At 52.4% G+C, this 14,802-nt stretch overlaps 2 protein-coding genes across 11 annotated transcripts in view; both read right to left on the minus strand.

Annotated features, from left to right (window-relative positions):
* The window catches only part of RNF130 (ring finger protein 130), a 54,375-nt gene extending 53,168 nt beyond the window's left edge, over positions 1-1,207 (minus strand). For 4 of the 5 annotated variants that reach the window (XM_074838114.1, XM_074838118.1, XM_074838113.1 and 1 more), the window contains exon 1: positions 260-658. In XM_074838114.1, the coding sequence (XP_074694215.1) occupies positions 260-527 (268 nt within the window). In that variant the 5' untranslated portion in view covers positions 528-658. Of the gene's footprint in view, positions 1-259 lie in introns of all 5 variants that reach the window. The other variant, XM_074838117.1, reaches the window with a different exon arrangement.
* Positions 1,208-4,181: 2,974 nt separating this feature from the next.
* The window catches only part of FLT4 (fms related receptor tyrosine kinase 4), a 60,056-nt gene continuing 49,435 nt past the window's right edge, over positions 4,182-14,802 (minus strand). For 3 of the 6 annotated variants that reach the window (XM_074838531.1, XM_074838533.1, XM_074838529.1), the window contains 9 exons: positions 14,294-14,388; positions 13,857-13,979; positions 13,319-13,430; positions 12,849-12,948; positions 12,259-12,364; positions 11,191-11,330; positions 10,400-10,520; positions 9,541-9,626; positions 4,182-8,159 (listed from right to left, as the gene is read on the minus strand). In XM_074838531.1, coding sequence (XP_074694632.1) covers positions 7,940-8,159; positions 9,541-9,626; positions 10,400-10,520; positions 11,191-11,330; positions 12,259-12,364; positions 12,849-12,948; positions 13,319-13,430; positions 13,857-13,979; positions 14,294-14,388 — 1,103 coding nt within the window. In that variant the 3' untranslated portion in view covers positions 4,182-7,939. Of the gene's footprint in view, positions 8,160-9,540; positions 9,627-9,681; positions 9,723-10,399; positions 10,521-11,190; positions 11,331-12,258; positions 12,365-12,848; positions 12,949-13,318; positions 13,431-13,856; positions 13,980-14,293; positions 14,389-14,802 lie in introns of those variants that run through there. The other 3 variants (XM_074838532.1, XM_074838530.1, XM_074838534.1) reach the window with 3 other exon arrangements.

Raw genomic sequence — 14,802 nt, forward strand, 5'->3', positions numbered from 1 at the left:
GTCATTAGTTTAGAAATAACACTTTCATCGCTCAATACGACCAGCCTACTGGGATCCATGCTGGAAAACACATTATGCTTTGCAGAGCCGTTATTAAAGCCAGAACTCTGAGAGCATGGATTTTTTTTTTTTTTTTTATTTTCCTCTGGGCAAGTTCTCCCTCCTCTTTTGTCAGAGCTCTCTAGGAAAGTCCGAAAGCTCAGACAAAGGCCAACCACCCTGTAAAGGAGGCACCCGACGGCTGCAAAGGACGCGTTACCTCCGTTGATGGGGACGGGAGCCACCAGCAGGCCCTTGACCTCCACTTTGGGGGAATCCTGCCCGTAGCGGCCGCGGTCGATCCTCAGCAGCGTGGGGCCGCCCCGCTCGGGGCTCAGCACCGTCACGTTGATGAGGGCGGTGTAGTACGCCTGGCTGGCGTTGTCGGCACCGGCCGGCCGGACCCGGCAGTGCCAGAGCAGCAGCAGTAGCAGCAGCAGGACGGAGGAGCCGCCGTTCCGGTGCTGGCGAGCCCACCGCCAGCTCATCTTCGACTCCTGTCGAGCCGACGGCCGTCACCGGTTGCCTCCGCCGCTCCCCCCTTTCTCTCGCGGCAGCGCCGAGCCCCACACGCCCGGGTGTGTTTTATCCCATCTGACAGCCCAGGAGCGGAGAAAGACCGAAAGCAGGCGGAGGGGGGAGGAGAGCACGGGCTCATGCCATGGGAGGAGCCAGGGGAGTCATGGCAGGTCCCAGCCGAGTCCGATCCGTACGGCCGCGGCCCCGGGGGAGGCTGCTCCGGGCTCGCCCCGCTCCGCCGGCCCCTCAGGGCGCCGCGCTCATGCCGCCCGCCCGCCGCCGCGGGGGGAGCCCCGGCCGCCCGCCTCTACCCGTGCCGGGCGAGGGGAGGGGAGGAGGCGGGGGCGGCGCCGCGGCCCCCTCCCCGCACAGCCCCGCACAGCCCGGCGCCGGCCCCGAGGAGGCCGCCGGGAGCAGCCGCCGCCTCAGTCGCGCTCACACACGGCCGCGGAGCTCGCCTCAGGCTCGGCTCGGCGCGCTGCCTCCCTTCACCCCGGGGCTCGCCGCCGCCTTAGTGCGGCGGGCGGCGCACCCCGCTGCCCAGCCCGGCGGCCGCAGCCGGTGGCCGCCGCTCCATGCTCCGCTGCGTCCCAGGGGCAGCGGGGCCCCCCTCGCCTTCAACCACCGGCTCCGCAACCGGCGCCTCGACTGCAGCCCGGCGCTCCGCACACTGCGCAGGCGCGTCACGCCCCGCCCAGCGCCACGAGGGCGAGAGGCGGGGCTGCGGGCGGCAGCCACACCCGCGGGGAGGCGGGGCTAGTGGGGGGGCGGGCTCGTGGTTATGACGTCATCGCGGGGCGGGGCGGTGTGGAGGAGGGCGGTCATGGTGGTGGTGGCGCAGGGGCGCGCTCCGCTCCTGGAGCTTTACCGACGTCTATGGGGAGCGCGTGGCTCTAGTGACCCGCAGGTCTTCAAGGAATTCTATCTAAGGACACATAGACCCTCAGCGTCTTTAATTTCCAGATCAGGAGCGCCGACCATCAAAAAGATACAAGAGATGGTTTAAAAGCGTGTCTGAACCGAGGGGACAAAGGGCTGGATGTGTGAAAAAGAGGTGGGGTGTGTTCAGTCTGTGCAGTTAATGCCACAAGGGCTGCTGGGGCCAGAACAGCACAGCCTCTGTCAGAGTTTGGTCACTCCTACCTAATGTGGAGTTAGTTCTGGCGTACAAAAATGGGAAATCTTACAAATCCTTAAATGTTGTTAATAGATATTAATCCCATAAATACTGTAAAACAGGACTTGATGAATTACTCTCTTTAACTAACATCATAGTTCTAAGGATTTCGGCCTCTTCAGAGATGTAACAAAATAATGTAGCGGCCTCAGATTTTGAAAGGCAAACTATCTGTAAATTACTTAAGGCAAAGAAAACAAGTACGGCAGGGCTGTGAGGATATTTTCTAAATTTCTGAACAAATAGCTATACTGCTGTTCTTTTGAGATACGGTCTCCTTGGTGACTTCCTCAGCTGCTTAGGAACGCCCTCTGATAAGCCTTGGTGTTTAACCTAAGCATCTTATTAAACTGTTCTCTTTGGAAGGTTTTGTAGTTTATCCATTTGTGATGCACCTGGTCACATATGCGTGTAAGATAACACCACCAACGCACAGTCTTTATTTCATTGAGATGCAAGTGGTGGGTCTAACCCTGCCCTTGAAGAGACCCATGCCAATCCCAAGGAAAGCAGCAGGCTTGCAAACCTGCATCTCGGAGCAGAATGGACTCTGCTAAAGGCACGTAGTGTGTGGCTGTGTAAAATCCTGTGAGAAGCTGTTTATGAAAAGCTCTATAGAAATGTCAGTACAATCCAGGAAATGTTTCTGAAGCAGCAGCTGAATGTTCTGCTTCCACTTTTTTTTCGTTTAGTTTTGCCCTTCTTGGTAAATGCTGGGTGAGGAACCCCGTGCCATTAATGTCTCCTCACAGCATTTCACCCAGCCTTTCACCCCAACCAGAGGGTGAGAGTCATGGCAAACACAGTGAGACTGCACCATGCAGAACATGTTTCAGAGCCGTTCTTCTTGCAGCGCAGAGAGTAGTTTGATTTTTCAGCACTAAGAGCTCTGCATCATTTTAATGCCAAGTCATGTGTTTTATTACTGAAATGTCCTCAGAAGGGGCCAGGGAATCCTGAAGGATTCCTTGCTGTTACTACATTGACCTTCAGAAGATCTCAAAGCACTTCTGAAAAGCATTGAGAAAACATTTGCTGGCCACGTTAGAAGTGAAACAAGCCAAAGGGCCCAGCCAGCAGCTTCCCAGTTCCCTTTTCTAACCACAAGAAAAGGCTGCTTTTCATTTTGCCCTGTCCAGCTTCCCATGGGCTGTGTTTCTGCTGGAGATAAGTGGTCTGCTGAGCTTGAGTCCCAGTGTGAGCCTGCTTGGTCCTGTCCCTCCTCACGGAGCAAGAGCCGGGAGGTCGCTCTGTGCCACATGTGGGGCCACGAGCGCTCGGCCACTCCTCTCCTGCCTCCCAGCCCATCTGTATGGATGAGGAACGGCCGAGCGCTCGTGGCTTCAGGAGAGGAGCTGCGGAGCGCTGCTCCAGGGTGCACAAAAATGGGGTATTTCATGAGCAGAGCAACTTCAGTCTCCACATTGCCCAGATGGGCAGGTCCCTGGATGGGGACAGCAGAGTGAAGAGGTCCATTTGGCTGCATTCATTGGTGGAGCTGGATGAAGGGATGGTGGTGGAGGGGCTGGAGCGGAGGGGATGTCCCCAGGTCTCTCCACTCTGCACTGGGCAGCAGTGCCTCTGCCAGTGGCTGCTCCTCAGGAGGCCTTTTTTTGGGCAGACAAATGGCACTGAGGTCTTCGCAGGTCACCACAGGTGTGAGGAGGAAGCCACGCCTCTGGTTTCACCCCAGCTCCCGTTGATTTTTGGGGGGGGAATGGTCACAAATCCATTTATGCTCCATTTTCAGCACTCCCTGGGCACGCCACATTTCCTTCCACCCAGATCCCGCCGGCGACTCACACCCGCCCTTGGCTTTCCTGTCAGGTTTCACACTGCCAAAGACCCGCCGCCATCTTCCCGCCCGCGCTCTACCCCGGGGCCCGCGGCCGCCGCCGGGGTGAGGGCGCCACCTGCGGGGCGCCGCCGCCGCCGCCGCGCCTCCCTCCGCCCGCTGAGGGGGTCGCCACGGCCTCGGGGCGGGCTCCGTGCGCTGAGGAGCAGGGGGGGACTCCCGGGGCTCCGCCGCCCTGCGTCCCTCCCGGCGCCCGTCGCGGCTGTGTGGGGAAAGGAGGGCAGAGAGGGGCCGCGGGGTCCCAGACTGCGGGGCCGAGGCGGTGAGGAAGGGGCGCGCGTCTGGGGGCGATGGCGGCGGGGCGAAGGGCTGGGTGCTGGGCTGCCGGCTCCTGCCAGCAAGTTAACCAAAGCGTATCCGGCTTCATCATGAGAAAAGACCGAGTTTCATCCTGGATGGAAATGCCACAAAGGCCATCTGTTTCCCAGAGGCTGCGGGGAAATACAAAGGGAGACGAAAGTAAAAATAATAAACCCAAAATGTGGTAATTGCTTTGGCCAGAGTCAGGCTGCGCGGAGCTGCGTGGGGAGCCGGGAGCGGAGTGCCGTGGCACCCGCGGGCAGCGGTGGCCTCCAGGAACCAGAGGGCAGCTGCCAGTTATGACTTTATTCATTTTCACATTTAGATATTACAACAAAACTCTTAATGACAAAGGATAACAAGTACTATAGGAGGAGAGGAAAGAAAGCAGTGTTCTAACTGGTTTGATATATAACCGTGAACTTCCAGAGACAAGACTCAACGTGAGTTATAAACACTCACATATGCTCACTGGTAGGAAAACTTCACACGTGCAAACACCCACACGCTCACCCACAAAATACTCACTCACACACACAGACCACACTTCTGTACTCGCACATAACCCATATTGTAACTTACTTGCGTCGAAGGCAGCCCACTGAAACATTGAATGCTGCTGTAGCAACAACAGGTACCAGGATAAAATATTGCAATATAAATGAAGTGTTACTTGATACACAGGTTTTTCTTCAGACACGCACGTGTATTTGCAAGTAGGGGATCCAACGCTTTGTTTTCACGAGGGAGGAATGTCCTCTCAACACCAACACTTTGTAAGGAAAAATGAGACTGCGCGTCGACTGGCAACAGTCATTTTAAAGGATAAATAGCTTAGCTTCAATGTTGAGTTCCACTAAAAAGCCCAAACAAAACAAAACAGTGCATTGTGAATGGAGCAGGCACAGTTATCGAACCCTGGGTTTTAAAAGTTGAAATACTCCCTTGTCACTGTGGAAAGACAGACAACACCATTGCCTCACATCTTAAAACCAAAACAGACCAGCTTCATTTCATGCTCATGCTCATCTGGAGACTGTAAAAAAAAAGCCAGAAATAATGCAAGAGTGTGGGGAAGGGCATGAGGTTTGTACACTCTAATTTTAGTGTACTTTTAAGAGAGCAAAAGTACAATTGTCTCAACAGCTCTTCAGTACCCCACACTACAATTGTTCTTCATCAGCAGGAGTGTCTGAAGAGGAGCCAGCATTTGCTCGTATCATGGCTACATTGTTCATGCAATGCTGTTGACACAGATAGAATAGGATCTGATTCCACCCCCCCATCAAGATGGTGCAAAAGAGAGAAAATAAACTTCTGTGGAGTTGAATGATTTGAATGTTCAAAAATCAGGTGTCACACCAGTGCTTTCCCCAGAGCGAAGCAGGGGATTGTTAACAATGGCTCTAATGAAGTAACCCTTCTCCACAAGGATGCTTGTGAGCAATTTACAGCTGAACCTAGAGGCAAAATGCAGCTGTCCTGGCTGGTTGGGAGTGCTGACAGTCAGCCAGGGCGCTCAGATGCCTCTGTCCCCTTTCTGCTGAGGAATCCTGCCAGTGCCCTGCAAGTGTTGGACTTTGCTAGTACGTTTCTATCCCTTACATATGGATAAGGACTTGCAGCTACGTTGGAATTCTGGTTTTCAACTTTTATTTATAGGACTCTTTCTTGGACCCTCTCTCAGACGGGGCCGTGTTTCCAGGCAGAAACTGTTTGTGAAACACTGGAAACAAGAGAGCCTGGGTCCTGTGGATGCACATCACCCAGCAAGCAGCCTGAATTTAGCTCAGCTGTCTGTCTCCTTCCACCCATGTGAATGCCAGTGGAGACCCCCAGCAGCATGGGGCATGTGCAGCCTTCCTTCTGTCAAGGGAACCACCAGTTCAAAACCAGGGCAAGATGAGGGCAAGAGAATTTGGTCTGGCCTACACCCTGTTGGCTGTCCTACTTCCCTGGCCTGGCTCTCCAGCATCTCCTGCCAGAGGATTCTTACTGAGTCAGAACAATTACTTAAAGATGCTTAAATTCCTGGCAACTTCAGGGGACACCAGTAGAAGTCAGGGAATTCATTGTTACATGCAGTTTCCAATTCCACATCCTGAGCCAGTTTGGCTCAAGCTGGTCCGGTTTTGTGCCTCTTTTTGCCATGGAAATCGCAGCCATGTCATCCTGCTGACATGAAGAGGGAGGGGAACGTTGAGCGCTCTGCACAGGCTTAGAGAATCTGAATGACAGGCATGCTTTTCCCATGTGCTAAATAAATCTCCCCATTACACTTGTGCAGAGAACTATAATTAAGACTTGGGAAAGTCATCCGTGAGGACTCACAGGCTCACGTCAGGAAACGCATAAAACCATCTGCTGGAAAAGAACTACAGTTTGGGAAAGCAGTACGTCTGACAGGAAACACAATTTCAAAAGTCCAAACCAAACCCTTGGCTCTGTGCACAGTGTGGCCTGCAGGCAGAAACTCCCCGGTGCTGAGATGCCCTGGTGCAAGGAGCTCTGCCAGCCATGGGCAGGTGGGAGAAGAGATGATGACAAGCTGTTCAGATGAGCCTCTTCACCCAGATGACTCTGGTAGTGAGCAGGATGGAAAGAAGTAGGTGGGAAGTGGTGAGGCAGCAGCACAGAAATCTGTAGAGAGGGGCCGCGGAGGTTCCCCAGAGCTCTGAATTCACGTGGTATCTTTTAGAAACAAAAGGCCCAAGTGATGAGATGTTTCCTCAGCAAATAAATGTTCCTCAATCCTCCAGAGACAGGTACACTGTGCTGGTGGCTCTGCAACAGAAACTGCAGAGGAGCCCGTTGGGCAGAGAGTGCCTCCTTAGAGCCAGGGAACTAGGGCGACAGGAGAGGTCATGGTGCAGAACTGTCCATCCGGGAGAACTGGGGCTTGAGCCCCGGCCAGGTGCTGCCCTCCATGGGCTCAGTGATGCCAACACACGAAGGGATGCAACCTAGGGCACCTCATTGCTGGAGCTCTGTTCCTTCCATTGTTTCCGAAAACCCTTGCAGCCACTTGAAAATAAACATTTCGCTCCCTACCACTTTGATCCTTTTCCTCTCAGCAAACAACCCATTTTTGCTCTATGTTTAGAAGCCAGCTGAAATTAATACAGCTTTGCTTTAATTTCTCACTCGAGCAACAAATGATGTCAGCACTGCTCTGGGAGAAGGGGAAGGTGAGAGCAGCAGACCTGTGAGTAACCTGCTCCCAGCACGGATCATATAAAACCCCGTTTTGCACAGGGCCTGCAAAAAGAGTTGCTATTTATCTCACTGGGAGGGCTCTAGCCATCAGCTGATGACACACTCAGCACTAGCTGTGTTGAGATGGCTAAAATAATCCTGGTGATAAGGCAGATTGACAAGTTTCCCCCCAGCAGAGATGAGAGGGGTGTGGGTGTTGCTTGCAGAGGAGATGGAGAGGCTGGCACCTACCCAGAATGAACAGTGTGCATGAACATTTACAAAGATCCCTTGGGATCTCTTCATACACCTCTTTAAAATGTCCTGCTCTTGCTGCTAATACCACTAGGGATTTCTTCCCTTTGATTCTGCTCCACAGCTCAGCAGCTGACATCATGAGGAGAGGAGGAGGAAGCAATCCAAGGAAAAACATTCAGGCTGCACACCAGGAAGAAACTTGAGACTAAGACAGATCTATTTATATCTGACCTGAAATGGGCTTTCTGAATGGGAAGCTGATCTGAGTGGAGGCTGGATGCTAGGCAGAAGGTGCTGTAGTGCTGAACACAGGCACCCACTTGCCGGCAGAATGCATCTGTCTGAGCCGCAGGAAGAAAAGAAACGTGAGGAATCAGCGAGGTGCTCTCTCCAGTCCTGGCACGGGGAAGCCACAGCTGGAGGTGCTGCGTGGGCCATCGTGCTGCGGTTCCAGGGACATTGGTGTGCCCCATCCGTTCGGGGTAGGTTCCTTGCTGGGGTTGGGCATAGGTTGAAGGAGAAGCTGAGTGACCCTGATGACATGCCTGGAGGGTGAGAGGGGATGCCTCAGCAGGCACCTCCAGAGCCTGATGCCATTAGTACTGCTCAGAGAAGAAGGAAGCGTGGAGAGTGGGGGGACTGGCCCCCTCTCCAGGCGGGGTGCAGCTGCCGTCCTCAGAGTGTTCTGACAGCTCCCCGTATTCACTGTTGTAAAAAGTCTGGCCTCCGACTTGGGACACGTACAACGGCCGACACCTGCCCCGCAGGTCTGACTGTTCCCCTGGCAGCTCCGCAGTTCGGCTGGGCCCTTTACTGCTGTGAGGGAGAGAGAGACAGAATATCAATCTGAGCACTCCTGGAAAGCCTCTGTCCTGCTTAGATAGATCCCAGCTTCAGAAACTTCATCTGCTAAAGCACGGGGCAGAAGCGGGATCAGGAATAGACCTATACCTCCATTTCAAGGCACAACACCAGGCCTTGCTCTAAACCGAAGCACAGCCTGTATGTTTTGTGAAAAATCTGCACATAACCTGACGATGGAGTAATTTCAGCTTTTCTAGATACCTTTGGGAAGCCCAGTGAAGGGTTGGGACCCCAATGAGTGGGGAGAGACAAGAGACATTGCCTCAGTTGCTCCTAGACCTGGCAGGAGTAACAGAAACTGATAGAAACCAACAGCCAGGACGGGGGGAAGGAAACGAAGATGATGAAGAAGACGTGGGAGGAAATCAGCAACTCCATCTCAGTGCTTGCCAGTACCAGGAGACTGGCAAGAAGTCACAAGAGTGAGGTCAGGGACACATTCAAGGAGAGGTTTAAGGGCAGTGTTTTCCAGGAGACGGGACGCCAGGTAGCCCATGGTGTAGGAGACAATGGGAACATGCCTTAGGGAAGAGAGGACAAGGACAAGAAGCAGGAGACAGTCTGATACAACAGCAGAGAGGCCACAGGGCTATAGCCAAGGGAAGAGACAATGACCAGTCTGATTGGATGTTGGGAGGCAGAGGAGGTGAGGAAGAGGCTTGGGACTGGCCTTGTCTACACATGAGCTGACAAGGCTCACTCAACACACTGTCACGGAGACAAGGTCCCAGCCTGCTCTGATGATCAAGCAGAGATGAGCTGGACAAATTCTTGCCCAGTTTTCAAGCCTGGGGCAAGGATGTAACCATCCATAACATTACCAGCCCCGAGAGTGCCAGCTCAACCTGCCAGGCTCAGTACCAGCATGTGGGGAGTCCTAAGGCCTGCACCATCCCCGCAATGCCACATCTGGGCCCTGGACCACATGGGTCAGGGCTGGGGGAGGGACGTGGCAGCCACAGAGTTTCCGTCCATCCCACCTGCCACTGCTTGAACAAGCCCTGACACATTTCACCAGAAAATGGCAATAAGCATTAAGAGTCTTATTAACACCATCACTCCACTGTGCCTCATTATCTTAACGGACACATTCTCATTGAATGTGCACAGTTTATATTATAGTTTTAAACCCTAGGAAGCAACAGGCAGGTCTGTTCTTTGTGCATTTTGCCTCTCGTGAATGTGTGCATGATCTTTTCTGGCTCAGGGCCCACGGCCCTGCTGCTGCTGAGAGCCCCAAGGGGTATACACTACAGGGAGACACCAAAAGCTGCCCCCTGGTCTCACTGCATTTGACAGCAGGAAGGTCTGAGTGGCTAGACTTAAGGAGTACCTGAATCCACCTTCTTTTCTGTGTCGGTTTTCTATCCTCTCAAATTCCTCAGATGCCAGAACCATCCCACTGTCTGTCTGATTGTCCTGGAAGGAAGCAACAGGAGTTATCAGTAACATCCCTGCCGACTGATCAGAGTGGGGAGGGAGGAGGAATCATTCAGGAGATGAGATCATGTGTATCTGTGATGGGAAGAAAGGAGTAGGGACATTTTACCAGCATGCTCCCTGGTCTTGCTGGAACTGATTTTCTTAGGTGCCTTCTTAAAAGCAGTATGTACAAAGGTAGGATTTGTGTGTGCAGTTCAGTGCAGTTCAGTTGGGGAAAAAGAGTGCTCCCTGCCTGGACAATCAAATCTGTGAGAGGTGAGATTTTCCTCTGAGACTAAGGGGATGACTTAAGTTTTGCCACTATAGAATATATAAGTACCAGCCCAGTTCAGAGACACCAGGAGGGCTCCTACTGCACACTGCCACGTGGGTCAAGACAGGGGAGGCGCAGACAAACACTCTGGATTTACCTAGTCCTGGCTGGATTTCAGTATGCTTAACCAGGCCATGTTTACAGATTTGAGAAGGGTTAAGAGCAGGCTCTTCTCTGAGGTCCTTCATAGTCCTTGCTTGTAGGTCTAACCTCCCTGTTTCACACACAGGCAGTATGAGCTGTACTGTAGAGAAACCCCTATGTGCCAAGTGGAGAAATGAATGTGCATAGGACTGGACGGATTGAACAGGAATGACACAGACAGACTGACATTAGATAGGAGTGATCTTCCTTCCATGATCTTAACAGCAAAGGTGTCAGGAAACAGCTGAACATTTCTTTGCCCCCTGCTCAACCCCACTCAGATGCTACTCACCGGGTGTGCCTTGTACATTGTATGTGTCATGGGAAACTCTTCAAATGTCTTTATCCTGGATGGACACCTGATCTGATTTCCTCCCGTCAAACAACCAGGGAACGAGACACAGTTGTAGTATCTGCTGACAGAAGCATACTGTATTCAGTAAAACCAACAGAGTCAATGTCCTGAATAAACAGGACCTGAACCCAACGTCCTCTCCATGCAACCAAAGTATGCAGAGAGGCGGATGACCCAAACGGTGGATTCTGGAAGGGGAATGGGGTCACCTTAGCCCCATACTACTTCTGCAGTGGGGAGCACCCAGAATTCCTGATTGCATCAGGCCCTGACTATCTCTCCACTTTGGAGCAGCATAGTAATGTCATCTAGATCCCAGATATCACACTATCACAGCTCCCCGGAGACAAGAAGCCTAGGCCTAATTGTTTGGGTTAGTTAGGAACAGACAGAATGAAGCTCCTGCACTATCAGAGGGGCAGAGACCCAGCTGACACGTTCTTTCCTCATCTACCTGATGGGCCACGACACCTTTAGTGGAACATGATGCTCTGGCAGTGTAGGTGGGGGCAGGAGAAGGAACGTCATAGGCTTACACATCAAGGGGTCTTTCTCATCAGCAAAAGAAAGTGATTTTGCTTTTATAAGCAAGATGCTATGGCCTAAATGATTGGATCACACTTGATCACCTGGGATTTTTCCAGCCTCTTGCTACTGGGTTCACCCCATATCCCTCAGGCTCCTGGCTGCCTGCTGGGTGCTCTCTGCCCTTTTCAGAGGGGATTCACCTTGCTGCTAGGCTGTGGCAGCGTATCCTCATGTCAAAGTCCTCTTCATCTGAGTTTTGCTGGGCAGAGGAAGGCACCTGGGAGAAACCATCATCTTCTGAGCTGTGAGAGTCATTCAGCGGGATGTAATCCTTCCCTTCCTGGTAGGAAGAACAGTGAGTGGCCTTACAAGAAGGGGAGGGCTTTCCCACAAGAAAGAGTGCTACAAGCAGAACCTGTCATTGCTGGGGAGGAAGGTTTCTGGTTTGTCTTTTGTTTCTCTGGGACAAAATATCTGGCTGAGGATTTCTACGCCCTCTGTGTTAAGCAGCTGCAAGTGTTGCAGGCGCATGGAGGTGTGTGTCCTACAGCACCTAGAGTTCTCTAGCCTACATGGACAGAGCACTGTGTTCTGGGGGCACATCACTGTGGCTTAGTCATGCCTGTGCTGGGATCCAGTGCTGAAAGGTTAAAATCAGGGATGTTAGGATGACAGTACTCGTATTTAAGCATTTAGCCATCGTCTTATGAAATGGAACATCAAGTAAATGTTAAAATCAGAGCTGCATGCTCACTGCAGTTAAAAGTCCTGGTGAGTTACTGCATGGCAGTGATTAGTAATAGTTTCACAGAAATTTGTGTATCTGACTGCTGTAATGGAACAGTTGTTTGGTTCACATGGCCCTGACATTTAGCTCTGAGGATAGAGTTTCAGAAACCCTGGTGAACTCCTGGTTTTCATTATGCGGGGGTGTGGGAGGCAGGAGCGCCAGGGCCTTGACTCAGCTAAAAAATTTCAAATAATCATCTGGGGATTAGGATGGAAATACTGGAATGACGACTGAGAGGGCACCCACCCTGCAAGGAGTGGAGCTATATTAGGATGAAGCAAGAGGGATACTGCAGAAATGAGCTCTTTGGTAGCTCTGGGAAACAGACCTCTCTGATCCAGGAAACCCTGTGTTATCCCTTGGCCTACGCAAAGGTATTGCATTGGCCAGGGAGTCAGAGGAGGGCACAGCAAGGGAACTAGCAGTGCGAGAAGAAAGAGCTGTCTGGAGCTGAGCACAGACACAGAGAGGTTTTCACCTGCTGGACGTTTTCCTGAAGAAGGTTCCCCAGTATCTCCACCAGGTCGGAGAAGGTTGGTCTCTCCTTGGGATCGCCGTGCCAGCAGCTCAGCATTATACGGTAACTGCCAAGAAGAGATGCAGGTTTCATGCCATGGCTTTAAACCCCCTCCTACCCCACTCTGCAGCTCCCACCCAGGTGGTGCCTGCACTGGGAAGGAAAGCTCAGCACCCCCCAGCACACTGGCTGTGTGGACCTACTGGAAGGGGGTTGGTTCATTATGCACTGAATGTAAGAGCACACAAGGAGCTAATTCAGACACCCCTGATACCCTTCGGAGAGGGAAAGCACATTTGCCCACTTACAGACCCATCCCAGTGTGGGTACGCAAGGGTACCTAGATAGCTCTGATTCGAACCCATCTGGCTTGCCCTCAGGCAGCTTCCTGGAGTGAAGGATGTGTTGGCTTATCTCCCACCCTGGACGAAAGGTCTTTACATCCCACAGAGGGGCCTGTCCTGCCCAGTGCTGGCATCTGGGAGGTTCCTACCATCCCTCAGAGGGCTCTGCTCTAGCCAGTGCTGGGATCCGTAGGGTTTCTGACTCACATTTCTGATGTGGCATACTCTGGGGCTCTCATCCTGGTACCATCTTTGAGCCTCTGACAGAACTCCTCGTTGATCTGGACTCCAGGGTACGGAGATGCCCCTAAAGGAGGTTTGAAGAGGGGTGGGAACATGAAATGTGCCATCAGAAAGCAGTCCTTCTGAGACTGACCTTCCTCCCAAAACACCGAGAGATGTGGTCACTTCTCATACACAGCCCAAGTCCTCAGTGTTGCCTGAGACAAGCCCCTCTTCCTCAGTGAGCTGGAGGCCACTTCTGGATGCCTGTCTCCCCATCACCCTCTTTGTGGGTGGATATGGCCTCCATATTGTTTTTGCCTACACTGATGTCTCTTCCCATCACTCTTTAGACGTGCTTCAGAGCGTCAGGGCCTCCCACAGGCTCACCCACCAAGCTGCTACGTGGGAAGAGAGGTCTCCCTCAGCAGCATGTCACCCTCATTAGCACTCACCTAGCGAGAAGATTTCCCAGAGGAGGACCCCAAAGGACCAGACATCACTCTGGGTAGTGTAGACCTTGTCGAAGATGCTCTCTGGAGCCATCCACTTCAGTGGGAGACGGGCCTGCAGGAGGGAGAGGCAAGGCACAAGCATTCAGTCAGGGACACATCCCAGGACAGCCCTTCTTGTAGCAATGGCATAAAAAGGATGCAAGTAAACCAGAGCCAATAGCCCTGCTCCTCTCTCCATGAGAGGAATGGAGGTTTGGTTAGGCCAGAGGGAGGGATGGAGACATGGAAAGGGGAAAAAAAGAGTATAAAGAAAAAAGAGTAATTTAATGACAGGCTGAGGGGAAGAAGGAAGGAGGCAGCGGTCTGCTGGTGGAGGAAGGACAGTGCATACATCATTAGGCCAATGGTTCCTGGTCCCAGCCACACAAGTGGTTCCACTCTTTTTTCATCTTTTCCTCAGTTTATTCCATCCCCAGAGTGGTTTATGAACATCTCAAAAGGGCCTTATCTGTATAGGGTTTGAGAAGATGGTACTCACACTGCCTTTCCTGACATAGTCGGGGTCCTTGTAGATATCCCGGGCCAGGCCGAAGTCACAGATCTTTACCACATTGTTCTCTGACAGCAGGATATTGCGAGCTGCCAGGTCTCTGTGGATGCACTGAGGGCACACAAAGAGGAAGGGGCAAAATCAGAGGGACAGGAGCCACCATCAGAAAGTGAAGAGCATCCTCCTCCCCTTGCGAAACTGAGCTGTAATAGGGAATGGTGGAAGTGAAAATGAGATAAACATTTAAAAAGATGGTTAAGGAGAGGACAAAATGCAAGAGGACTAACTTCCCATCTTTGTGTACACAGGGCTACATCAGACTTCCTGAGAATCTCTCTGTGTGTCACCTGTAAAGTGGCTGTAGGCAGGTCTTCTCTGGTCAGGCATGCACAAAAGAAGAGGAGCGAAGGAAAGGGTGAACTCACCTTCCGGGATGCCAGAAACTCCATGCCACGTGCTACCTGGAAGCTGTAGCAGATCAGGTCTTCCATTGTCAAGGGACTTTGCCACAAGTCATCCACTGTCCAGGAGTACAAGAAAACAATTAGACAGTGAGCAGTCTCCTGTCCTCCTTGCCTCTCTCCAGGACTGCGGGATACAACCAGCCTAGTCCTCAGTGCTGATGGGAATAACCAGCTCCCCTCTAGGATTTTAGGTGGCAGAAAGCACATGGCAGGAACCTGCTCAAGTGTGAGGAGAATGAGCCTCCAGCACATCAGAGTTGTGGGGAACAGGGCTGGAAGGGACTTTGAAGGTCAGCTCATCATTCCTGTCCTAGGCAGGACCCACTGAAATCCCCCTCAATTCTCCTTTCTCTAGGCTAAAAAAATCCAAAGGGATTTAATCCTCCCTTCTGGATTTTGAGAGTCTATTACAAGAGACAACAGGTGACTGTAGCAGCCCTGTTCAGGGAACTGCCTTGCAAGAGCAGAGC

Source organism: Strix aluco, chromosome 13, assembly GCF_031877795.1.
Source record: "Strix aluco isolate bStrAlu1 chromosome 13, bStrAlu1.hap1, whole genome shotgun sequence".
NCBI lineage: Eukaryota > Metazoa > Chordata > Aves > Strigiformes > Strigidae > Strix > Strix aluco.